The sequence below is a fragment of the Anser anser genome (genome assembly GCF_964211835.1).
Source record: "Anser anser genome assembly, chromosome: 5".
Taxonomy (NCBI): Eukaryota; Metazoa; Chordata; class Aves; order Anseriformes; family Anatidae; genus Anser; species Anser anser.
Genome location: NC_139725.1, coordinates 57,011,269 through 57,037,804, shown reverse-complemented (window position 1 = coordinate 57,037,804; position 26,536 = coordinate 57,011,269). Strand labels below are relative to the sequence as shown.

Here is a 26,536-nt window from a genome sequence, read left to right as displayed (position 1 = left end):
AATGAGGCTTCATGCAGCATGTTCCTTCAGTCTGTAGCCGCAAAGATTTTTACCCCTCTGCCCCAAGCTCAGTTGGATAGGTACTGACTGGTGCACCAAGCTCCAAGGCAGCTGAGCTTTCCTGGCCAAACCTGCCAAGTGTTTCTGGATGCGTCACAAGTGCCTGTATCCTTTCATAATTCTCCAGGTGTTTCCATGCAGCAGCAAAAGGAAAAGAAAAAAATAACTTTTCAAAGATGACAAAAGACCAGCTAGTAAAAGCTCAGGAAAAAGTATACATGGATGAATGTGAACTCCATGATAATGAGCTTGTTTGCAGAGAGGCTTGTGGTAGAAAATACTTCCCAGCTTTTGCTTGAAGTCTTTCACATATTGCAAAGTAATTCATATAAGACTCTGGATTAAAGCTCTATGCCCTCTGACTCAACCTTCCTTTGAAACCCATATACATAAAACAGGTATAGTGCAGTGGGCCAGACCTGCACTTCTACTTATTCTTGCCCCTCGCTCACCCTCAGCCCAGGGCACAGCCCCTTGTCACTACCAGACTGCCTGTATTTGACAGCCATGCTATGGAACAAAAGGGCTAAAACCCAGCCCCAGGCAGCTTTAGATTTTGGATGTCAGCATTTTCTATTACAGTTCACAAGAGCAGGTGCTTGCCTCATTGCTGGCAATTGCCACAGGCACTCAGAGCCCTATCAGGCTGGTACCCAGCTCCCTAATGGGGACAACCCCTTGTGGGTCTTGGGTCTACTTCAGTGGCCAGGCTGCCAAGGATTTGCCTTTGTTACAGGCCCCACTGTCTTTGTCATTGTACAGTCAGCTACTGCACAACTGCTTAGGGCAGCTATAGATTCTGCTTACCAGCCAGAAGTACCCAGAGAAAATTGGGGTGTTGTAACTCATTGTGATCATAGCTAGATCTTGACTACTGCTTTTGGCTTTTTTTGTGCCATTTTCACTTTTTTTATCCAGGAGCCTTGATTTTAAATTATGCACAGCATTCACCAGACTTCAGTAATAGCAGAAACTGCTGTTCGAGAGTGCCACAGGTTTTGCTTGTTACTTTATAGGAACATAGTTCACAACTACCTTGCTTTGCTTCTGAAATTTAAGCACTAGCAAACAAGCCAACCTCTACATAGTAACCAATTATTAACATATATTTTCCATTGGATATGGCTATAAATGTAAGAAACAAATTGTACAGTACAGAATTGCACAAGGCATCTATTCATGTACTCTAGAGCAAAACCACCGTGCTGGTTCGGAGAACGGCTGGAAGCAGTCGTGAAGACAACAAATGAACCTTACTTGTAGTGAAGACAGCAAATGAACCTTACTTAAGGACTAGATAGAGGTGACTTCAGAAATTGCACCTTATTTCTGGGCTGAGGGAGCACTTAGGCACTCACTAACACACCAAACATACTAAGCACGTTACAAGACTAAGTACCTAGACAGGGATTTTTCTGGTTTTAATAACCAGAGGAACATCCTGCTATTTTATAAGACCTGTTTATTTAAAGACCAAGTTTTGATCTCTATCTGGACCCCTCAGTCCTCACACAATTTGATATTCAAAGTCATTAGTAACTGAACTCCTGCTGAAGCCCACAAGATCTTCTGAAGGCTCGAGGCTTTAAAAATGCCACCATGCTGTTTACCACACTTACCCCTGTGGAAGGTTAAAAAAACAGATCTAAATATGTTAATACAAGTACTCTTCATTACAATTCCACAGCACTATGTTTTATACTACCAAGATTTCTGTGGGTGACAGCTGGAAAGAGACTTCATTGCTAAAATAAGAAAGGTCTGGGAGGAAACATTTTCAAGAAAAAAGTTGTTTCAGGCCTTAAAATATATAAAAGGTCATTTATTTTTTTCCATTATACATCACCCTTAGATGGACAAAGAGTTAAGGCAACACAGACATCCAGGAAGCTGGCTAGCCAACATACAAAGAGCTTTAAAAAGAGCAGAAATGCCAATATGTTCCTATTTACAATATTTTGTGACCCTAACCTAATCATCATGTTTTATTATTTCCTCATTTTATAGCTGTGCTCTTTCAAGTGAGCCAGCAGCCAACATTTCATCTCCACTGGCCAAAGGAGCAGCCAAGTGCCTGCTTCACAGCCAACATCAGTAACTGAGCCATAAGCAGCTAATATAAGGTTGTGAATGCACAAGGTAGCAGCTGATGCCCTTCCACTGGAAAATTAGACTTGAGTTTTAGGCACCTAAGGATTCTCTTTTGACTTTAATTCGTGCTGGGACCCAAATATTTGATGAATTTTGGATTTAAACTAGGGCAGCCAGCGGAACTATGCTGATTTATGCCAGCTGAGGAACTGACTATATTTTAATACTACATTCTCTTGTTTTTGTGCAGGAATAAAAACAGACAAGAATTCAAGCCTAAAGCAAAATGCCACTGTGCAATTTCAAGGCCAAATAGAAGCATGTGTGCTGAAATAAGAAGCCTCCAATTTAAAAAAAAAACTTGACAGAACAAACATGATTTTCCCAGACTACAGATCTCAGCAGAAGGCCTTCAAGAGCCAGCAAGAGGATTCACATATATCGAAAGCTGGTCAAAAGCTGTAATGTGGTGTGCTCCCTTACAGTGTACAAACAATCCTCACATTTCTTCAGGGGATACCTCTACAAGCAACCAAGCCACTTCTAGCTGAGTTGTACAAAACGGTAATGGTTCATTCTCATTACCTGAGAATTGCATATTGCTCTGCAGAAACGTGATTTCTTTGCAAGACTTTAAGCCCTAGTAATGACCAGCAATCCTGTCCTCCTAACACTGTTCCTGGGAGCATAACAGAGGGGGACACCAACAGTAAAGCCTGTTTGAGTCCACTATACCTGGATTCATAGTAAGACTAAAAACTAGCAACCCATATTTAAAGGCCATCTCACCCCAAAGCTTTACAAGTCCCTAGAAGACTTGAATCTGAGCATGCTCTCAACAGACATGCCCTTGGGGATGCTCCACCAAGAAATACGCTGGATGGGGTTGCTGTCAACATCCAGTTGTAACTTGTCTATAGCCAGCAATGTTTCCAGAAGAGACAGAGGCTGAAAGATCTTGTTAAAGTTTATGCTCACTGATTGACTCCTAAGGCTGGATAGAGCCCAAATACACTAAACTCATTAGGATCTTCATCTAAGCACTTGCAATGCACTTCAGCCCTTACTGACCTCTAACACAGGACCAAGCAATACTCCCTCAAAGATGGAGGCATTCTAAAGCACTGGCCTTACAGAGAGACAACAGTAAAGTGAGTATTTGCAAGGAAAACTGGGCATCCCAAACTCAAACAAACCACTTCTGCAGCATCCATCTCCTCTACACATGCAACTCAAATGGAGCTTGATACATAAGCTACACAGAATTCCTAAATAGGAACAGCAATGTGATTTCAAACTTTTGCTAGAACATGAAGTAGACTTCAGAGAGAACTTAGAGCAGTTAAGATGCACGTAAAGCAAGAAATAAAATGCTTCAGTTAACAAAACCATTGTCAACTGGTTTGACAGCATATTTTTATGGGCATGCAAACATAGCATTGAACTTATAGCACATCTGGAATTCTATGTTAGCCTATATATGGAGAAGAAATAACAAGGTAGGATCAATACTGCAATTTCCCCTTAAAGAGATTTTTTTCCAGTACACAACTGAAATGCCAGTCAATACACCTGAGTCACAAGTTTGTATTCAAGTGCATTCCTTATAAAGGCTTGTTTTGTTTTCTGACAAATACAGAAGAATTTCTGCCTAAGTGGCTTGCACATGATGCTATAAAATATTTTAACCTGAGCCTACACCAATAGTAAAGAACATTAATTTTGCCTTTACCAAGTACATTGCCTGTTGAGGATACTCAGTTATGGCGCAGTGACAAATTGAGGAAAAACAAGTCTAGAACAGAACTTGAGCAGGAGTATTTAGAGTAACTAACCCTACATAGACCACAATTTGTCATCCCAACTCAACAGAAAGCTTGGGAGTAGAAACAAGGGCCTAAGAACAGGAATGACTCATGTGGGCTTAGTGTATACTCTAATAGCATCCTGAAACCAACTGCAGTAGCAGAAGCCCAACAAAAGGAACAAGACTGCTCAGCTAAATATGCCATTACAATGCATGCACAGTTGTTTTATTATACACAGGCCAGTAGAAGATTGGTGCTCATCACCTAACAGCGTATGATTACGTTCGCTTCAGAAGCAGATACAGACAGGCAATGCAGATGTCCACAGATGCTACACAAGCAATGAAAAGCTACATGCATGGGAAAAGTGGACAAACTTTGCCCTCTAACAGATGATGTGCCTGGATAAAGGCAGACTGATATTTTCCCTCACCACATATCAAGGGATAAAGAGATGTTATAAAATCTTCCATTTCTTGATTACATACAGCCATAAGTGCCAGCTTGTTTTAATTAAAAGGCTAGAACATCAGCATTTAACAGGGTTTATAGACACTGCTCAGCAGAGAACTTCCCTTTACCCTCCTGTAATATGCCACTCACTACAACATACATTTCCCCACACCACATGTGACACTTGCTTTTCTCTGCAGTTTTGTTTGGGACTCCCAGCATATTTTATAAGTTCTACACAAATTAAAATAATGTGGAGATGACAATGCTCATCTCAGTTACCTAGATATGGGCTTGAATGTACTCCATTTACTTCCACAGCACTGCAGTCATTGCCTCTGAGCAATTTTGTCTAAAATGATTCTTCAAGAGCAGAATAAAAGATAATTTCCTAATGCCTTAAGGAGGCTGTTGCTAGCCTCCAGCTGGGCTGTAAATATTTGCTGTCCATTATATAACATCATCGATCACTATTTTGTACTGTAATGGTCTTCATTACATGAGCCTGTTTTCAGGACCTGTACCTCAGTTTGAGGCATTTATTCATGTCCATCCTTCCCCCCCCCCCCCTTCAAATAATGGTTTTCAAAGCTTGACAGTGGTAATCAATGTAAAGAGTTAATTTTATGGTACAGTTTTGTACTCACACTGTTCAAAAGCAGCTTTGATATAAATAATAGAAGCAGGCAGAGACCACACGAAATACCTAATTTAATTTGATTAAAAAAATATTAAAGACTATTTCCATATATTAACCGAAGGCTTTAAGATAGGTCTTCTAAAGCTGGTGCAATAAGCACAGTAGTATCCACCTTTAGCAAGACAAAACCCAAGAGTCAGGTTTCCAACAATCAGGATGCAGTTAGAAGTGTCATCACCACTCAAATGCGTTTGGACATTTTTGTGTGGGTGAACCCCCTTCGGTCACTTTTTCAAACTTCTTACTAAAAGGTAAACCAAGGATCTCAGGTACTAGCTTGAAATAAGAAAACTGGGCATTAAGATTAGCATCAATATTAAGATTAAAAATGAAAGCTGAAGAGCTGGAAGTGGCAGTGCTTCCCTATAAAAGCAAGGGAGCTGACTCCACTGAAGGCATAGCATACGTTACCATTTCTGCAGTCAACAAATAGCATATTTTCACCTAGCACTCTGAAGAAGCTATTAGGAATCAAATCTCGAGGTTTAGCTCGCACTCTCCCCTTTATCTCAGGCAATTTACCTGGATGCATGCAGTCAGTACAAAACGGAGTGACAAAATACCCAAACCTGGCAGCCCACAATTGGACCATCACCCACTAACAGTGAGCAAGGTCTTGCTTACTTCCCTGACCTCAGCCCACACACAGCTGAGAGTTACCCATGACAGTATAATTGTTTTGGGAACCTCTAAGCCCTTAACCTCAATGCTCGTGGCAATGAGCTCCAAAAATTACCATCAGGAGTGAGGTAAATCAATTACCTAACACATAAAGTCAGACTTGCTTATATGTATATAAATGTTTATATATACCCAGGGATACACTGGCACAGCCTCAGACACAAATTACTGAGAACTCAGTGCAATGAAAGGAGGGTAACCATGATGCTGTGGAACACAAGAACAGCCCTGAGATTCCTGTAGCACATCAGCCTGTAATGACACCTTAAAATATGACATCTTAAGCCAAATGCACTGGTAAAGAGCACATACTTGTCTATAAACACCCCTCCAGTTCCTGAAATGCAACCACTTCCCTGCAGAGCCCAGGGGGCAGTTGCAGTTATACTCACTGACACCTGCCAAGTTTTTCCCTCTTGTGTTGCAGAAGTCATCAGATGCTGCTTAGAATAGCTCAGACGTACTTTTGCACAAATCCAGCAGAATGAGCTGACCCTGAAGGAGACAGGGTCTAATCTTATGTTACAAGACACTCACCATCCAACTGCCTTTTTTTTTTTACTGCATTCCTTCCCACTCCACAGCAGAGACTAAGGATTTATTGCATATTTCTGTTACTGTTCTAGATAGTGCTGTTTTATATTTCAGTATATTTTTTAAATAGAAAAACAAAAAATTTAAAAGCATGCATCCATCTGAATAACATTAAAACAAATGTTAAAACAAGAGCTGACAGGAAATTGTGAACTAAGCTTGCTACTTGGTTCGTTCTGCAACTCACATCAACGTTCCTTCCTGTCCTTCCCTCTAAATCAGATGCATGTTTACTTAAATACATTTATTTCATTTAGCTGTGAGCTGCTCCTTCCTCTGCAAAGCAGATAAAAATCAAGCAGATAGTGATCAAAGACTTTAAAAAGATCAGCAGTCAGAAGGACATGGCTATTTTATCCTCCCTTCTCTACCTTCCTCCTAGAATAAATTGTGGAGGCTTACTGAGGACAAAAGGGAACTGGGACTCTCCAGTTGCTTCTGACTCCGTAATTACAGCAGCAGGGTAGAAATAAACCCTGGCTTTTACCTTTATGGCCTTTGATTTCTGATCTGGCAAGCCAATCTGAAGAAACATTTTAATAACAAAATTCCTCATCAGAAGGAGGGGGGGAAAAAAAGTGTCTGATCTTCCCCTTCTGGTACAGTAGATTGGAGACAAGAACGTGACCTTTCTGTTCAACAAAAAATTAATGTTTCTTTCAGTTGAAATTGGTAGTGGCTACTTCATATTACACTCCTGCTCTTTAGTTCATAAGAATCACTTCCCAGTCTGAAAGTTCTGCTTGAATGTTACTGTGACTGATGTGTTAAATGCAGTGAGCAACTCATCCTCATAATGAAAAAGAGCAAAACCTCAAATTGACTAAAACTACCCCATAATACTATTAGAAATAACAGGTTAAAAAGTTACTTTGGGTTCAGACTGAATTGTTCCACTTAATTTTGATATAGTTCTGTAAAGCTTTTCTTTGCTACTTTGATCAATTTTTAAATTGAAAACTCCAGCTTAAAAAAACAGAAAATCCTTAAACGTATAAAAATTATCAGCTAAATGAAATCACTGAATATACCCTGAATTTGTGACAGCTTTGATTAACTTGGTTAATTTTCCAGCAATTTTTTTTTCCTAAAGAGAGAAAAGCCACTTTATGTAGCCCTTAATAAGGGCTTATTTACAGACTCTACTACAACCTGCAGCCACTTTTAATAACCTCTGTTCTGTTCACATAAAAATCTTTAACAGAATAATGAGAAGTCTGGGACAGATCCTCAAGCCAGTATAAACTAAAGCAACTCCTCTGGTAGATTTATGCTAGCCTGATATTCCAGTGTTTCAGTTCAGCAGAAGGCATTGCTGGTTATGATTAGTTTAAAATATATATATATTCTACAGAATAGTATACAATACTTGTTTAAACAACACAGCTAAAATTATATGGTGTCATTCTTCCAAGTGTACAAAGCCAACCCACGTACATCAGCAAGTACATGGTCTGTTATGTACTAGAGATCCAAGCATAAGCAATGACAAGTGAGTGGGACAGCCCCATAACTCGCAGCAGACACCTATTTCAGGGCCCCCGCTGTCAATTTAGATCAGACAATCATTTATTTCAATAATCTTCCTCTTTCCCTCTGTGCAAATTCTCACGTAAGATACATTTTCAGAGACTAACTTCTAAGAAAAAAATAATTTATTTGGGCATCTTTGCTGACAGTATACTAGATGAATAATAGTAAAACTTCACTTCTCATAGGGCATCCAAGAAATGACCTTTTTTGTGCAAAGAAGCAATCCTTCATTTCTCTCTGCAACAGAAGAAAACCTCCCTGAAGAGCTTCCTACTATTCTGCAGGGTGTCTGAAAAGAAGGGGAATTGCTGTTAACCATGCCTTTCAGGCTCCATTGTTATCAGCATTCAGGTTTTTTCTTTACCCATTTTCCCCTCACCTTTTGCTATTTATATTTCCTCAGGCAGAATTTCCTTGCTTTCTAAAATGGAGAGACCCACTTGCCTCACAAGAAGATTTTCAGAGGTAGAAAAAAAAGAATTCAGAGAAAAGTCACCTCAAGTTTTACATGCAATTTGAAGATACAAGGGGTTCTTTCTCCTGCACGTCTACACCTCCATTTTACCAGAGATAAACCCACAGCATAGGAGGAGGTTGCATGTAATTCCCTTCCCTGCCACTAGCTCCCCATGAAGCCTCGAACCAATTAAACTCACACATACCATATCCTCCAGAGGTGCCAGAAACCTTAGGTTTTGTTAACTCCCACTCTATGCCTACTCTCAATGATAAAATGAAAATGATTTTTAAAATTAGTTAGAATCCCACTAGTCCTAGTTGTCACTAATGAAAACCAAGGCCTGTACCACCATTATAATTCTTTAGACCCAATTTAGTTATTCTGTTTTAAATTAAGACATTTGATATTGCTTTCATATGAAACATGAAAATGAAAAAGTAAAATTCTTAAGTTGCCTACATATCAAACTGAAAAACAAGGATAATGCGATTTAATCTAGATTGAATCTCTGCTCTTTCAACATTAAATACAGCTGAGTTAGTCTGCTGCAAAGCGACTGCGTAGTCTAAAAGCTAGAAGTCATCCAAGAAAGGACTGATAGGTGCCAAACATGTCTTTTCCATGAAAGAAATGCTTCTACAACCTGAATGACCAATTTCTCTGCTAGTCCAAAACAAAAATATGCTAGGTGAACTTTGCAGCTAGCATCTGATGTATACCACGTTCTCACCTTAGTAACAAGATCAAAAGAGAACATACAAGGGGTGTAATTTTCTCCTCCTTTGTCACATCCCAAAATGTTAAGTACATGTTCTTTTCGAGCAATCCTTATACAAAAGGATAAAATGAACAGTAGTGAACTTCAGTCTATTAAATGTCACCCCAAAATAGGTAATTACTATATGCACATTAAAACGATGCACTCCTTTTCTTACGAGGTTCCCTTTTACTATCTAAAGATATTACTAGATCTTAATTGATATGTCAGTGAAAGCTCTTAGAGCTGCAATTCAGACATCTAAAACTTCACCTAGCAGCTAATTCTAAACAGTGCTGACAAAACTAGGCCAAAATCAAACAAAAAAATCACTAAGCACACAGTGCATGTGTTAGAGCTGGAATTGCATACAGAAGTTTGAATTCATGTCTATGCATATCATCTACATGAGTCACTTCTGTTCCTCTGTGGAAAGATTTACTGCATCCCTGTCTGTGCCCTTACCCGTGAGCTTCACTGTGAAATACAGATACATAAAAACATATCTGCATCTTGAAAAACATCAGAAGAGCGGGTAGGTACCATCATAAACATCAGTTGAGCAGTTCATATCAAGAATTACAGACGGACTGCTTATGAATCTAGTACTTGGATTATTCACTGAGAAGAAAAAAGGAAAGGCACACATTTTGGTTGTTTTCAAAGATTTCTCTGTGAAATTCTGGGCTATTTAGACAAACTGATTTAGCTTCATCCTAAAGAAATACTTAACAGGGAGTCTCTTCTCCAACACTTCCTTCCCCAGCTCTTTCCTAAAACACAGGAAAAGGGAGATAAACACTTAGGGAGTTAACACGGATCATAAGAATGGCTGTATTCATGATGCATCAAGGGGAGCCATGAGAAAAATTGGATATCAAAGTAGAAAGTGGAAAGCTCTCCAGGCCAAAGAAACTTTTTTTAGTTCAAGATGTCCTAGCTAGTCTTGTTCTTGTATAAATTGACAAAGCTGTTTGTGCTTATACATTATTTAACAAAGTAGAGGGTATATACAAAAATACACTGACAGGCTGAACAAACCCTCGCATGCTTGAGATCTACATTAACTTTCAAATACTCATCTACACCCTTCCAGATGTAAAGCAGCTGCCACTTACCGTGAACAAAGAATTTTCTAGAGGGCCTGGAGAATCCAAAAAGTTACTTCAAAAGGAAGCAAACATCTGAAAAGCCACATCTACATGTAAATGCTGTAATTATAAGGTTGTGTCATATCACAAATCAGATCACGTAATCTCCAACAAAAACAGAAGTCACATGAAGATTGGCTACCATCTTTCTGACAAAGTTTCCCTTATCCTTTCATGCACTTTCTTTTATGCTCAATACTCAGAAGCCATTGCTTGTAAAATTTCCCCAAGCCCACAGTTTTCTGCTTAGCTAGAAGTTCTCCTTAAATGCCTATGAGCACCTCTCTGCTCATAGTAAGAAATGTTTCATTGCTTCCTCACTGCAGAGTCCTATGTAATGAATGTCCACCATAACCCAAAAAAAAAGGAAAATTTGGAAGAGACCATGGGAAAGCTACAGGTCTCCAAAAACTTTCAGCACGGAAATGAGCTTCCATATGCCTATTCCAATGAGACAGTTATTTTCTCCATCTGAGTCAAAAGACAAGTGTCATCCAGTCTCACAGCAGACCCAGCCCAGCTGGCACTGATGAACTCACACAAGCCTGATGGACAAAGCTACCACCTCTGACATGAGTTATGGTCCCTGCTCCACAGACCTGCTTTCTGCCAGAGTAACAGAAAAACACAAGAAACCAGTCTTTTTTTTTTTTTTTACCACTCCTCAAACAGCTCAGCATGTAGGCACTTATGTGTTGGGACAGTCACTGCCACCATGCTAAAGCAACAGAGTTACAAACTAGGATTGCTGGTTTACACCTGCAGCAGAGAGGCCCAAGATCAGCACAACATGCAGCTGAACAGCAGTATGCAATTCCTGTACCTAAAGCTTTTTGGGGAGGGTTGTCTGATCCTACCTCCTTCCCAGCTTCCAGTCTGCCCCTCTCCAGAGGGGGGTGTGAGCTCCCGGGCCCACACTCCCCTCTGCTGTAGCCTCTGCAAGGGCTGGAAGTCAGCCCCAGACCAACAAATCTCACGAGCACCAATTCCACATAGTTTAAACCTTACAGCTGCTCTTCGGCACCCAAGCCACAGCTCAGACTGATTCATCTGGGACGCTGCCTTGCCAGCTCCTGCACTTGGTTCTGCTTGAGGAGTGCAGCAGCAGCAGCAACAAGGTCATGGCTGCCACTGTTCAGCACGCGTGTTTTCCATGCTCAAACAGCATTTGCAGGAGTTAGCACAAAAATAATTCCTTGCTCCAGGATGCTGGCAAGGAAAATGATTCCCTCTACCAGCATGTTGGCAAGGAAGATTTTTACACAGCAGTGCATTCAGATGCGAATTTTTCCTTACATCAGGATGCTGGCCAGTCTAGCACAGCCCACAAGCATCTTAAAGGTGCCTTCTTCCCCCCCCCAGCAGCAACAGTAAAATCTTTCGATAATAGCTTCATTAGCCAAGTCAGACTTTAGAGAGGATTTTCAATACATGTATTTTCATCCCCCAGCACCTTCACACAGACAGACCTCTAGGTGCATGAACCATTATGCCATGAAGTTAAGAGACAGCTAAGAGCACAGGTTTTGTTTTGTGCAGATAGCAATTTCTGGCCAGCTGGAAAGGGGAATGCATTTAACTACTTGCAATGCAGAAGGGAAGGCTTCTGCCCAGATTGCCAGTCACAGCAGCCAAAACACTACAAGCAGATGAGTTATATTAGGGCAGTGCCCAAGTACCCCACAGGAGCAGAACACCACACCATGCTCCATTCCCACAGGCAGTGACAGCCTCTGCAGCCATGGAGAGCCAGAAAAGCAAGGTGGGGAGGACATGGGGAGGCCACAGCCATCCCCTGGTCAGGTAGGAGGCCCACAGCCGTCCCCTGGTCAGGTAGGAGGCCCACAGCCACAGTGAGGCTGGAACCCCAGCACACGAGCATGGGAGGAGCCACCTGGCACTCTACTTGGTCATGTGCTGCTGAAGGGAACAAAATGGTTGAAATCAGCTACAGCATTCAACCGTCACTGGAAGACAGTGATCAGATAGAACAACTGAGAATTAGAGCTCAGGCTAAGTTTGTGGCACTTGATCACACAATGCTCAGTCAACTTGCCATGAAAGCTTGCTCAGCGGAGATGTGTTCAGGCTACAGCACTGACAGGTTGCATATTCAGATCAGCTTTCTTTTCCATATCACAACTTTAATTTTGAAGCAAGAACATACTCAGTTTTGCTACTAATATGCTATGAGCCACAAGATTCAGAAAAAAACTCCCCCTCACATTGCTCTGTAAATGAAAGAGGACTTGCAGGGGCTGACTCTCACACCCCTCAGACACTGCCTAGTGCAACAGGCACAGCTTCAAGTTCATGGGGCATACTTTTTGCAGCATTAAGGGGAAATTACCTATAATTTTTCCCCCATTTTAGACCCAGAAACAGAAGCTCCCTCATTCCCTTGAAGCCTGCCCACGACTCCAAAATCTCAACATGCACATAACTGCACCTCTTAAGTGTGCCATGCGCTACTTCTCAGCAGGTTTTATTGGATTAGGGTCACTAACACCTGCATGGCTTTTAAACAGAAGCAGGCTTGGGATATTGTTAGATGTGTATGGCCCCATACCCATATTAACTGGTGTCGCTTTCTATAGGTCTTGCATGTAGGAATCTGCACCAACGGTTACTTTTGACTTTAGGCAGATCACAGTGAGTTTAGCAGCATTTCACAACAACCCTACATAAACAATTCCTTCCTGCAAGGTGAACGCGGACTCCCTGAACAGCAAGTAACTGGCTCCCTGCAAAGTTAGTTCGCTACACCCTTCACATTAGTGAAATTGCAGATTTGTTTTCATTATGAGAAATAAACTGATTAGCAGATGGCTATTCATTTCTCCCTCTCTGTCAACCCTATTATATATGTGGAACTATTACTTAAATTAACATTCAGAGAGCTCTCAGAAAAATCAAAATTCTTATATATTAAGTGTATGTTTTTTACAAATGAAGTAAAATTAATCTTTGAAAGTCCATATTTACATTTGACTGACTGCCTACAATACAATTAAAATACATTGACCTGCAAGCTTTGAACAGATGATTGAAAATTAACTTAAACATTAGACCCACATTAGCTAGGTTTTACACATTGAGTGGATGTTCTTCAGGCTGCACAAGCACCATTAGTTGTCTTTATTTTAGCTCAGTATCTTTCTCAATGTGATGAACTGCACTGATGTGTTAAAGCACAACTCAGGCAAGAAGGCTCCATTTTCAACCTACCACACCCTTTGGGGCCAACAAGCCTGACACTTTTGCCTGGACTCGTGTCACTGATATGCAGCACACCGTGGAATGTGTTTGAAGCATGCAGGAAAGACCTCAAGCAGGAGGCACACCAGTGTGCATGGGGAAGCCTGAGCCCACAGCTAGGGGAAGAGGTAAAGATTACCTGTCATCCCATTTATGTCTTTCCATGTTTTCATCTTCCTCTGTTTCTCTGCCTGCTCCATTTCAATTAGAAGCATTTATTTGGGGCTGCCCCTCACTGGGCGCTCACAGTAGCCCAAGGACACCTCACCTAAGAGGTGCTTCCCAAGCACAGCACATTATGAAAGGAAGCAACTCTGGAGGGGACTTACTGGGCTATAAAAACACAGGATACTTCATTTCCTCTAAGCTGTTGCTGAGGAATCACTGCAAAAGGACAGTATCATTACAGTGGTGCACTCCCCTACCTGTTCAGCAGATGCTACTTTAGTAACAACATGATCCAGCCTTACCATCTGGTTATACAAAGAAACACCGCAGCATTTCAGTGTGCTGCTATCAGGCTTTCATGTAGCTGGGGATCAAGAAGGCATAAGTTATCACCCATTCAAGGAACTGCCACCAGCAAATACAAATCCAGCAGGAAGTACTATTGCCTGCTGCGCTAATCACCATAGTTCCCTTCTCTCTTGTCCAAATGAGAGTCAGAGCAGCAGTACACCAGGCTCCAACACCAATCCAAAATATTAAGTCACTATACTGCAACTGGACCAGACAGGAGACCCAAGGGGCAAAGCACATAGTAAATGAGCATGCTTACCCCTCATTAGGAATATACCTCTGGTCCATAAAGCACTTAAACATATGTGTAAGTCCCCTTGCAGTCAGTAAACCTTACAATGATTTAAGTGTTTTCCTGAGCAACAACTTAAAGAGTAAATAAAGTATTCTCCTGTATTTTTATAGTTGATTTCAGAAGAAAGACCCTTGATTGAAATTACACTGTTTGCATTGTAACTACTTGGCTCACAGCTTGAATTTCCTGTGATAGAGTTTCCCCAAAGAACACCTGGAAATGATGAAATAGGGATTTGCCTTAATGGCCATTTCCAGGCTTAAGCAAAGGCACCAATTACCTGTTTCCTCATTGTAGAGGATGATAAAATGGTTATCTCAATTCAGATATTAAATCCCATTCTGTAGAGCAGAATAAAATCTAGAGCTGTCATCTTCACCAAAGATCTGGAAAATCTGGAAAGGAGCTGGACATGAAGTCCTTGGGGGCTCTGAGGGAACAGAGGAACACAGAACCCCCTACTTCCCTTCTCATTCACAGTACCTGTGATCTTACTCTCCAGTTCCCTGGGTCACGATACAATTTGTGTTTCAGCTGATAACTCCGTTAGTCAGACCCTTTTTCAAAACTGGGTTTACCTGCTATCCGCAAGATGTGTTCAGTTCTTACCTCAACTTAAGCTCCAGAGCTTCCCAAGAAGTACAGAAGTAGGAAAGGCACAGCACCTTAACCCAACTACCATCCTTTAAGGGACTGTACAAAGCAGATAGGGCTGAGCGAGCTTTGGCCCAGTCTGTCATGCACAGCACCCACACTTCCTAAGGAGTGCGTGCTCAGAGCCAGGGTCAAATGGCTACAGGTACAGCAGTGCTGGGTGACGGGACCTGGCTCACTGTCCACACTGCAAGGCTTGGTCTTTGTGCAATACAGAAACTCCAGGGTTACCTCATCACCAGGGATTCTTACAGCCTTTTTCAAATTACATGGCCTCAAAGCTTTAAAAGCTTCCTAGTTATTTTACCCCAGAGAAAGAGTTAAAGATTTTTTTTTAAATCAGTCTATTGGCTTTAACTGTGTGAAACATTCAGCCGAACACAGCCACTTGGTGGAATCCCTAGACTTCTTTAAATGAGCCCCTACAGCAGATAATCTCTTCTTAATCAGTTTGATGCTCTGATAAATCAGCTCCTATTTCCTAGCACGGGGAGAAAAGCAGCAACTGAGTCAATGCTCATTTGAAACAGAACATGCTGATAGGAGCTATTTGAACATGTAAATGCCAAAAAGCCTCTAATTTACAAGCACAGGCAATTCATTTCTATTTCAACTCCATGTTTATCTAATCCTAGGATATTTTGAGGGATTTTGTTAGCCCATGTGCATATCATTCCCCTTGCCTGCACTACAAAATTTGCTCAAGTATACAAAAACTTGTTGGACTGAGTAATAGTAATAATCCATCTAATCAGTCAATTCAGCTGCTGGTTGCTTATGGGCATCTTTTATACATTAATTTCAAGATTGAATAAGCAACATCAGAGTAGCTATTTAACAAAAGCATATTCATAAAGTTACCAGCACTGAGACTAATTTTCCGAGGCTTGTGATCTAGGAACATGTTTTTAAAGTAAGTTTACCAGCTTTAACCTTTCCATCTGTCACCCAGGAAAGAAAAAACACCAAAGTCAAGGCAGGGAATTTTACTTAATTTATTACTAAATAACACTTCTGATCACTGATTTGTGCATTGAGAAAAAAAGGACACGGTTACACAAACACATAAATGAAGCATTTACTCTATCTACTCCCCAGTCACAGCTTGCCTTGTTATCAGTGAGTCATACTCAGAGGGTCACAATTACCCCTGAGGTGATGGCAGCACAGGATGCTGAGGTGGCGCATGCAATATTTTCTTGAAATATTTCTTGTCTAAAGATGTTTGAGCAGGGATACCATGTGCTCTGATGTTATGTACAGCAATGGGCAGGCTGCACCCTGTTTCCAGCTGCTTCCATTGGCAGGCAGAGGTGGTGAGCAGCACCGAGCAGTTCATGGCCTACTCACAGGTCACCACTGCAGCCCCATCTGCTTCAACCTGGTGACTTGTGCCTCTTGCCATGTCACACCGGAGAAATAGTGCAGCCTAATAGTTCATGGCCTGAAGGATGGATGTGGAAGAATCACGGGTCAAATTCCCCCAGACTGTATGGATGTTCCCACACAGAACAAGCACACCCTAGTTTGGGTGCCTGGAGGTGGTATGGCACAGCACACTACTACACAGCACAACTCCAGACCTCTCTGCCCAAACATGGGCCAAAGGCAGCTTTGATCCATGGCACTGTAGACAGATCTAGTCACTTGGGCCACAATTCAGAGGTGGCTGGAGGTTATACCTCTGTATCACCCCCAAGTGTGCTTCATGAGCAGCTGTGGCTCAACTACAGCAACCAGATCATCACAGACAGCATGTGTCTGCACAGGTGTTGCCACAGCCATACGTACTAGAGAAGATCAGGTAATTCCTCCAAGACAACAGCACAGCAGTTGGACTGCAGGAGAAGGTACAGCCATTTGCTAAACTCAACACTAAAGGTACTGGAAATGAAGTGTCAAGAAGAGTGGAGATCCCTCTGCCTTTCCAGTGGTACTATATAGGAGGAACATCAACAATAAATCAGAAGGGGGTTCTGTGAAGGCATGGGTGAACATAAAAGCGACTAAGAAGCACTTGAGTGAAATCTCATGCATACGTACAGCTCTTTCTGAGAAGTTTTGCATGGGTTTTCACTTTAAAGGCTGAGACACTGAATGCATATAGAAAAATGCCAAGGATGAAAAATGGAAACATGGCGGAAAAGCTGCAGTGACCATAAATATCTCTACCTCTGCATAGTAGTTTTTCTTAAGAGTGTCTGGACCACCCTTGGCAAAATGCCATTCAAGAATCATGTTTTTGTAACCAAGCTCTTCGGACTGACGATGTTTTCCACAATACTGTCACAGTAAGCAGATCAGGAAATGCATGGATCAATAGAAGAGCCACTGGTAAGGCTTGATCTTTCCTGATAAGGAAATTCAGGTGTGAAGCATGTTTTTTTTGTTGTTGTTGCTGAACATTTCAAATGAAAAGCAGGTATGCATGGAGAATTCACTAGTTCAGGTCCAATATCACATGCAGAACCCAAACTTCCAAATGAAATTTTCAACTTGGAATTATGTTTTACTTTCACCCCTTCTTCTAATTAGAAAAGATACTAAAAATAGTTTGATTCACAAGAACACCTTTAGTCACATGTAAATAAGCAGTTTCTTTTAACAAAAGGCATGCTACATCCCTTTTCACCTGTTTAAAGGAAATTCACCTTATTTGTCAATACAGCTTTTGAATTGTTGGTTTACAAAACAAAGCCCTCTGCCTGGCTACAGACTTCCTACATACAACAATTAGACACTTGTAACAGTGAAGTCTTTGATCATTGAAGATACCACTGTTGCATCATGTTATTTGGCATACCTGGCATCCAGGTTTCGCAAGGAGGCTTACTAATCACCATAACCCTCATAATATTCCAGTAAGATGTATCTACTGTACCACCTAATGCAGAAGTAAACAGACTGAGAAGCTAAGTATCTTGCCCTCAGGTCCTTTAAATAGCCTGTGGCACATTAAAGTGCTCTTTATATTAATGAAAAGGAAGTCTGCTTTATAGTTAAGTCACCAGATAGGTACTTGGGAGATCTGAATTCACTCCTTTCCCATACACCTTGTCTTGTGGCTGGCATGCTTCCAAATAGCTCCAGGTTCATCCCTTGTACAAGTGGGAGAAACTAGTGACAGGAGCAAGATCTAGGACACTTTAGATAATGACAGAAAGTGTCAAAACACCCCAGCCACAAAAAGCACAAACAACCTCATGCAGTAGTGTTGTTTTATATTTGAAAGAAGGGGAAAAACTCCTGTCTAAATTGTTAACTGTTTATTTAATGTTACATAACAAAAGGTAAAGGACAGTTTAACCCAAGGAGGCTACACATTACTACCCCCATGAAGAGGGACTTTATCAAGGCAGCTTATTCCACCATCCCTTTCAAAGCATAAAATGCTTTCTTGGAGCCCCAGTAACATGGACAAATTAATGCTAATGCACTGTAACTTCACATCATAGCTTACTGCTCATGCCTATCAGCACTGCATAGGCTGCCCTGTGTCCCTTCGTGACTGTGCAGATTCTGTTTCAAGGAAGCTGAGGCCTCTGGACACAATACAGCAGAAGACATCAAGAGAGGAAAAGAAATCAACATGCAAGGTGAATTTCTAATAAGAAATAATGGGGTGATACTGGCTTTGACTTAATAATTTTCAGTTATGTGCTTCAATAGACTTACTGAAAGATTTGCTTAATAAGAGAGCACTTCTCGTATATATGGTCTTCTAATATATTGTGTTGATTTCAGCCTTTGATATGTTCCCAGGGCCTCTGCTGTACAATTCGTATCACACATTAACTGCAGCCTTTTCACTCAATCAGCTGTCAAATGCTTACTACACATTGAAACCTCTTTCCTCCTCTACAAGAGAGCAAAATTTAAGATTAACAGAGAAGACCCCTGGGTCAGGCTTAGAAAAAAGGTACAGAGAAGATTTGGCATTTCAAGCTTTCCTCTATAGCCTATGTGTGTTCTTCGACAGCTCTCCCAGTATCAGTAAGTCTGTTCATCTCAGGGGAATTACATTTGATAGCATATTTAGTTCACAGGACCAGCACAGTTACATTAAACAGAGGCTGCTAATAAAACATTACATCTCTCTCCCCCCGGCACTCCATTTGCCATGATGTAAAAGGCAGACACCCCATAGAGAAATTAATCAGAAAGAAGGAGAATGAATCTAAGGAGTGAAAATTAAAGACCCCATGACATCAACATCCATCTACTACATTCAGATGAAACGGTGTCCCAAAAACTCAAGGATGTATTAAGAGCCTTCTGAGAGATGGAAGTGGTTATAGAATTCAACATATTAACATCATCAATATAAATTATAGTTTTAAATGAAAGATTTCTCTTCGCTCATCACTGAGGCTCCAGAGAATGCAATCTTTTAAGAGGAAAGCACACCTACTCTGCCCTGCAAAATGATGAAAAAGACTTAAAGCAAGATCTGGTAGAGTCAGTGTCAGTCTAACATCAGTAAAGCCGTGCTGCTTTGCCTCCACTGAGGATACATCCCAAGAATCTACATTTCTTCCACAAAGGGAAGTGTGGAAGAGGTGCTCGTGTTCAAATAAAGAGACATAATTGGGTGTCCCCAAATCCCAATACTTCCCTTGTTGATCTAAGTGCTCTCAGATCTTTTCACAGCACCAGAAGTGTGCTCAAAGACATTTCCATTTAGCCCAAATTCCCTCCTCAACCTCATTTTCTATGGGGAAAACACCAACCTGTCATACCTAAGACTTTCTTGGGAACATCTGAGCAGAAAATCATAATGTCAGTATTCCTTCCCTGTTAAGATGAAGCTTCTTGTTAATAGGAGAACTCCAAAGAGCCAGATATCTCAGGACAATGAGACTAACCTAACTGGAGCACTGCAGTCGCAGTAGTCTGATAGGTAACACCCTTGGAAATAAGAGGCTGAGGAAAACTTCAATTTTCCATGAATAGTATGTAAAGGTAGAACATGTCATTGACTCAGCACAGCTAGGAAGAGTCAAGTTCCAGGTCTTTTACCTGAATCAGGAATATCAAATTTGTAAGTAGCATTTCACACACTCCTCCACTGACTTCTGTTTTCAGGAGCCTTGTTTTCCTCTCACCCACCCAACATCTCCCCACCACCCCCAAAATAATCCAACAGCACTTTGGTGTCATCCAAGTTAAAAAAAACACATAGAAATTGTGGGACTGAAGACCTTTAAAGCACAGGGAAACAATTTTCCACCCATTTTTGTCACAGTATTTTATTTGGCTAATAAAGCAGCAGCAGCAGCACGACCTTCAGTGAGCTGAAATCATATCCAACTTCAGCTGAAAAAAATGCTCCCCAAATCAGGAAAGTAAGAGCTGATATTTTTTCCTTTAGCTCTTCCAGCTGTAGGATCTCCTTATCAGAAGCTTCCCTATGATTAACAACTAGAACAGTTGCAGGGTACTATTTTCCATTTATTACCTACCTACAAGAGTGGTTCCCAAAGCTTTTAGGCCAACAAACCTGAAATCCTCAAAGCTTCAAGAGGCCTACTCCACAAATTCCGCATCATCACTTCTATTGAAGGCACTCAAAAGCAAGATGTTATTTATATTGCTTAATATAATTTCTCAGGCACACAATAGCCCATAAACCTCTAGACTAACAGTTCTGCAGCTACCCATCTTGGGTTTCCGCCATAGTTAACCCTTCATAATATTAACTACCACAATTGAGAATACCTGGTGTTAACAGCATCGCAAGTACCAAATCTGAGTACAGATGTAGCAAAACAAGGACCAACAAGCAAGAAGTGAATAAGGGCTGACTGTTTAGTAGGGAGAAGACTGGGGCACAGAAAGGGAGAATAAAGAAACAGAAAAAGCTATAAGGTATGTCAGTTGTGCAACAAACACCACCTGAGAATGCTTCTGATCTGCCTCATGCTCGATCACCCAGCCTGGAGCAAGGCTCTAAAGCAGCACGCTGAACCAGCTTCTGCAGTCAGGGAGACTGGTGTTGCTTTCACTTACCAGTGAGGAAGACCCAAAACAGACAGATTAAAGCATATATATATATAATTTATATATAAAGCATATATTTTATATAAGTTACACGCACACATATATAACTGTCAGTGTCCACTCCAGTCCCAACGACTAATACCCCCCAATTACAGTTGAATTTCTTCTAGTTGTCAGCATAAAATAAAAATCTTTGGGGAGGGGGAGCAGGGGGGGAACAGAAGCAGGAAGAGCCTTAAGTGTCACCCCTACACAGTACAGGATGCAGAATAAACACATTAATCAATATTCAGATTGAAGAAGTTCAGTTGCATCACTTCGGATGCTTGCAGGTGAACAAGGATGACTCAAATGTGTAGTGCTAGGACCCTATTTTAAATTTAAGCTCAACTCTTCTAGACACACACAACAGACAAGTCACTTTGTAGACTGCAAAAATCAGCAGAACAAGTATAAAGCTACTTCTACTCCCAAACACCAAAGATTATTCTGATCAGGCAGCTCTGGGTCTGAGATCAGAACTAGGCCCTGAGTGGTTGTTAAACCAGTATTAACAGAAGATGAGGCCTACATTACAGGCTCTTACTAGACAGTCACATACTTTATGCATCACAAAAGATAGATAGAAAATAGCTATTCTAGCTAGAGATGACTTTGAAAACACAATTTATTCAGAGTGTAAAAAAAAAAAAAAGCTTCTTACCTCATACTCTGGCGGAGCAAGTTAGAGGAATGTGACAGTGAACCTCCTCCATAAGAAGGGTGATATTGTGGGGCTCTGTGAGGGTGGAGAGGGTCCCCCCCCATTTGTTTCAAATCCCTGCCTGTATCCACACCCCAGTACAAGTCAGCCATGGCAGAGACTGCAAACAAACAAGAAAGAGCTCCCATTAGCTGTTACCAGCACAAGCCAGCTACTTGTCAGGAACGTCTGTGGTACAGTCTGGCCTAGTTACAGAAGACACGCACCAAGTGCTGCCACCAAAGCACCAGAGGAACTAAGAGCAGCAGTCAGTTACTTCACTACAAAATACAAGCCTGCCTTCCTGACTTTGTCATGCAAGAAAGGTTGACCCGTTTCCTTCTTCTCCAACAACTGAGCAATAGACCCAGCTCTGTGTTTTTTAGAGAAGCCCCTCAGAGCCTTTCAGATAAGGAGCCCTCTGCCAGGATTTACCAAGAAGTCCAGCACCTGACCAAGCAGCCTCCCATTATTTCAGCTCTGGTAACACTACAGTCACTTCATTTATCAAGTTTCACTAGGCCACTACTTGTTTACAGATCAGACACTTGATGGTAACAATTCCTCTCCTAGTATTACACCAATGCCATCAACAGAACAACAACAAACCACATCAGAGCATCATGGCTATGTCTGATTCTGCCCCAGTAAGTAGTTATGGGTGCTGAAATTATCTTGGGCTTTGGCTCTCAATGTCTCCCTGTGGTAACATTGTTGATACCAAGATACCTCACTCCACCACTGCAGTGATAGCAAAGCCCTACCCTGGTTAGGTGATATGCAAGAACATGTACAAAGGGAGCACTAAAGTAATATCACTTAATAAAGTCATTTATGCTGCACCTTCTTCTGGGAGTTAAGAAACATCCAAATATATCCTATAAAGCTTCTGGTGCTGTTTTTGTTAGAAATAAGAGGGGAAGGGGCAAGAATATTTGTAACTAATGTTCCTGACAGATGAAGTCAAGATAACTATCTATGCTTAAGTGTTCTTTGGAGGATATTTTATTTACCTGGTAAAACAGTTAGGTGGACTAGATCTTCGTACTGATCAGCACTGTACATGCAAACACTCTGCAAAATATTAACTAAGTGAAATAAAATGAGTTGGAATTTGCCACATGTTTCTGACTGTCTGATGCCAGAGTTTTGCAAGTTAGCATTCACTGGCTTACTTTGGCCATTTCCCTTAGTTATTTTCCACTACAGCCTTACAAAACAATAAGCATTATTTCATTAATATGTTTGATTCTATAACTTCTTCCCTTCTTAGGCTACCAGAATAAAAATAGTAGGAGGAGGGCTATACCTTATACCTTTTAAGAAATAGGTCTAGCACCATAGGCACTGGAGGAATAGAAATGTAAAGTTTTTTTGCCTTTGGCACATGAAACAATTCCCTAATAGAGCAGGCAAACCATAATTAAGATAACAGCTTGCATAGGGGAAGTTATTCATATACCTACATTAGATGGAGTTCAAGGGTAACTTCACACTCAAGGGTTAATAAACTGCCCAGGGTTGAGGCCCAAGTGAAATGTCAGGGTTTCTAAAGTTGTGAGGAAGACTTGTTCTAGCTTTCAACACCAGCAAATAAAACACCTTATTTTAACAAGTTCACCAAGCAAACCAATTTTGTTGCTATCACAGTTTTCTGCCTGAATGTGCATCTGTGCATATAATAAAGTGAATCATTTTGTCCATATCAGTTTTCTCCAGGAATATGACAAAAACAATTCTAAGAATATTAGTGAATTCCTACCCAAGGCAAGTTTAGCAGTATTCAAGTTTTCTAGTTTTACACTGACAGGATGAGTATCCTTTTCTCAGAAGCACATATTTGTCCTGTAAATAATATTTCCACATTTGTTTCAAGATATTTGGGCAGGTCCAGGCAGCATTAGACTGGTAGCTCTGGGATGTAGACTGTTTTCCAATATCCAGAGTGAAGAACAAGGAGCCAAGTCCGCTATCTACTAGTTTCACTCACTTGCATGCCTTGGCTTTCCCCCTGTTTACCCTCAGTAGCATTCTTCTGATATTAATAGCTTGCTTTAATGTTTGCAAAATATACTTCTTGCTAGGAACAGTGCACCTAAACACAAATACCAATAATTTCTCTTCACAGCAGGATGCTCAGCTCTGAAACCAAAGTATTTTGGTGTGCCATACAAACATGGGAAAATGCTTTTTGCACTGCTATGAGAACAAGAGAACTCTGGTAGGAAACGCACACATCAGCACTTTCTTCTCCCTATAGCACAATGCAGCCTTTGATGTAACAACAAATAAGAACAGGTGTATTTTGTAAACAAGTTTCTACATCAACTTTCAAAATTACCATGTGAAGTGATTAAAAGACTCATCAACTTCCTTACTGTAAGGAGTAACGTAAATAAACTTTCTTTTTTTCCCCAGAGAAATTAGGTTGATCAATTAGGCCTATTGCAGAAAAACTTGAATTAGTCTGATTAGTCTCAGTTACTTAAATTCAGAAGCAGATGCCTTGCTTTGCAAGACTAATGATTAAAGGCTGCATTCACTAAAAAAAAAAAAAAAAAGAAATTGGATTATGCACACTTAAGACAATACCCACCATTTTCAGCCCTCCCCCCACAGCAGATGGATGGTACAATTAGTGACTTTAAAAAATTCTCACTAGAACTCCTCCAAAGCTGAGACGTGGCTGCCCTCACTTCTAGAGACAAAGGTGTGTGCAAGCCAAGACTATTTCAAATGTTCTCCTCATCTGATCACACAGGTGAAGAAAAACATTCAATCCATTTATACAAGGGTGTGAGTCTAAATACAGCACTTGTATGTTCCCCAAATAGCCACCCATATGGCTACTAAGAGAGGCAAAACAACAAAGCAGGCAAGGAAGCAAATAAAACTCACATCTCACCCTCATAATGCTCCAGCCAACACAAGCAAGTGAGAAATCAGACACAGAGGCACAAAATGGCTCATTATCCACCCCAGAAAGCACTAGCCTGCCAACACTACTCTTTATCAAGTCCTTAACAGGTGTAAAATTAGCACTCGTTATTAAAGACAATGGAGTTACATGTATTGCCAGCAGCTGAAGAAATGTGCTGGAATTGTTTTCACCTCCAGTTAATTCGCTACTATTCAATAATGTGCATGAAGCCCGTAAATTAGGGAAGTGCTTTCTGAAGCATGGAAGTAAGTCAAGCCAGTGTGTGAGTGCCCTTTCTAAACAGGTGCTTTCCTCAATGAGGGCCTAAGGACCAAATCCTGCTTTCATCAATACCGATTTAAGTTCAGGCAAACCAAATTTACTTGAGCATACTCTCTCTTGATCTGCTCCAGCATAATCTATGGTCAGAATCTGTAAGAAATTTTCACAAGCGAATTCCACAACAGGGTAATTTTCAGCTTGTCTAACCCCACTGAACACAGATCGAGCAGCCGCACCAATATCCTCTCTCCTCAACTACTTACAATTCATTCCCGGAAGCAGAGAAAGGAGTTATTTACTGAGGGAGGCAAAACCCCATTTCAGATGTGTCTCATTAAAGGAGATGACCTCAGGTTTAGGACGAGAAGTCCCCGAATCACTCAGGAGGGCGTAGCTTCCTTGCGTCTTTTTCTGTTTTAATACCCTGCTTGGCTTTGAAAGCAAATTATATAGATTCATGATGCACATAGGAACTCCTCTGACTGCTGAGCCATTTTTATTCAATAGCAATGTCTCCCCCTTATCCCCAGTAACTTGGAGGAGCTTTGGCCAACATCAAACAAATCTGACAAAGGGCAGAAATCTCAGTGATAATTACATTCCCACAGGGTTTCACGAAAACTGGCTGCAAGGTAGAGGAGGAAATTAACTCCTCCATGAAGGGGAGGGTGGACACAAGCCAGGCATCACGCAGTCCCGTGGCAGCCATCGGCCGAGCAGCCAGCACGCAAATTGCCCTGCACAAGCTGCAGCACACGCTGCTTTTTGTCTGCTGGGGTTGTCACGGGGAGCGTGTCAGGAGCTTGACTTCAGTGGGAACGGATGAAGGGGAAGTGCTCCTAAGTCCATAAAAAATAACCCGCTTTGTTTCTGCTGTCAGATACAGTGCTCAGCCTGAAGCCCAAACCGTGGGGCAACGCTCTCTTTTATTAATATATTCTATTACTGGTGTGTGTGGGAATGGTCTGAGGGAGCACAGCAAACTCAGAGATAGTCACTAACAGCCGCAGGTTCTCTCCTGTTAGAGTTGTTCTGCAATTTTCCTATCGTCATTTTATGATGCAGCCAGAACATGTCTGAAACACCCAATATAAAAAGCAAACTGTTGCTGTATTTCTAGTGAAAGGCCTCTGGACAAGTTCAAGTTTGGACAGCATTAAAAAAAAGCCTGTTTGCTAAGGCATGAAAACATGTTACTGCTGTCCTTGGTTCATTGCATATCTTAGAAAAGGCAAAAATCTACTTAAAGCAAATAAAAAGAGTAATTTGTCTTTATGCAGAGCAAATCTCCAGCTCTGGGTGGGCATCTAGGTGCAATGAGTACAAAGCTGAGTCCTTCCACATGGCTACTGCTCCTCTCTCTGCATGCAGAAGAGCTGCAACAAAGACTACAGCTTTTTCACTCCTTGTTCCACACACACAGTGGAATCTGTTTTTTCTTCCTGGGTCTCACATCCCTCTGGGCAGCAGGAGTGATTGCAGTCTGATGTGTGTTAATGCTAAAAAAACCACTCATCTTGACACTAAGCAGTTTAAAACTTAAGGTGCAAGTACAGTGACTGCAGTGCAAGAAGGACA

The 26,536-nt window shown here is 41.2% G+C and overlaps 1 protein-coding gene across 17 annotated transcripts in view; it reads right to left on the bottom strand.

The window, feature by feature from the left end:
- LOC310900140 (uncharacterized protein) overlaps positions 1–25,455 on the bottom strand; it is a 222,706-nt gene extending 197,251 nt beyond the window's left edge. For 10 of the 17 annotated variants that reach the window (XR_014584851.1, XR_014584852.1, XR_014584853.1 and 7 more), the window contains exons 1-2: positions 24,655–24,754; positions 21,718–21,877 (exon numbers count right to left, since the gene is read on the bottom strand). Coding sequence is in view for 9 of the 17 variants with exons in the window: in XM_083837617.1 (XP_083693743.1) it covers positions 21,718–21,877; positions 24,655–24,667 (173 nt within the window). In the remaining 8 variants the exon portion in view is untranslated. Of the gene's footprint in view, positions 1–21,717; positions 21,878–24,654 lie in introns of all 17 variants that reach the window. The other 7 variants (XR_014584847.1, XM_083837619.1, XM_083837618.1 and 4 more) reach the window with 2 other exon arrangements.
- Positions 25,456–26,536: the final 1,081 nt, after the last annotated feature.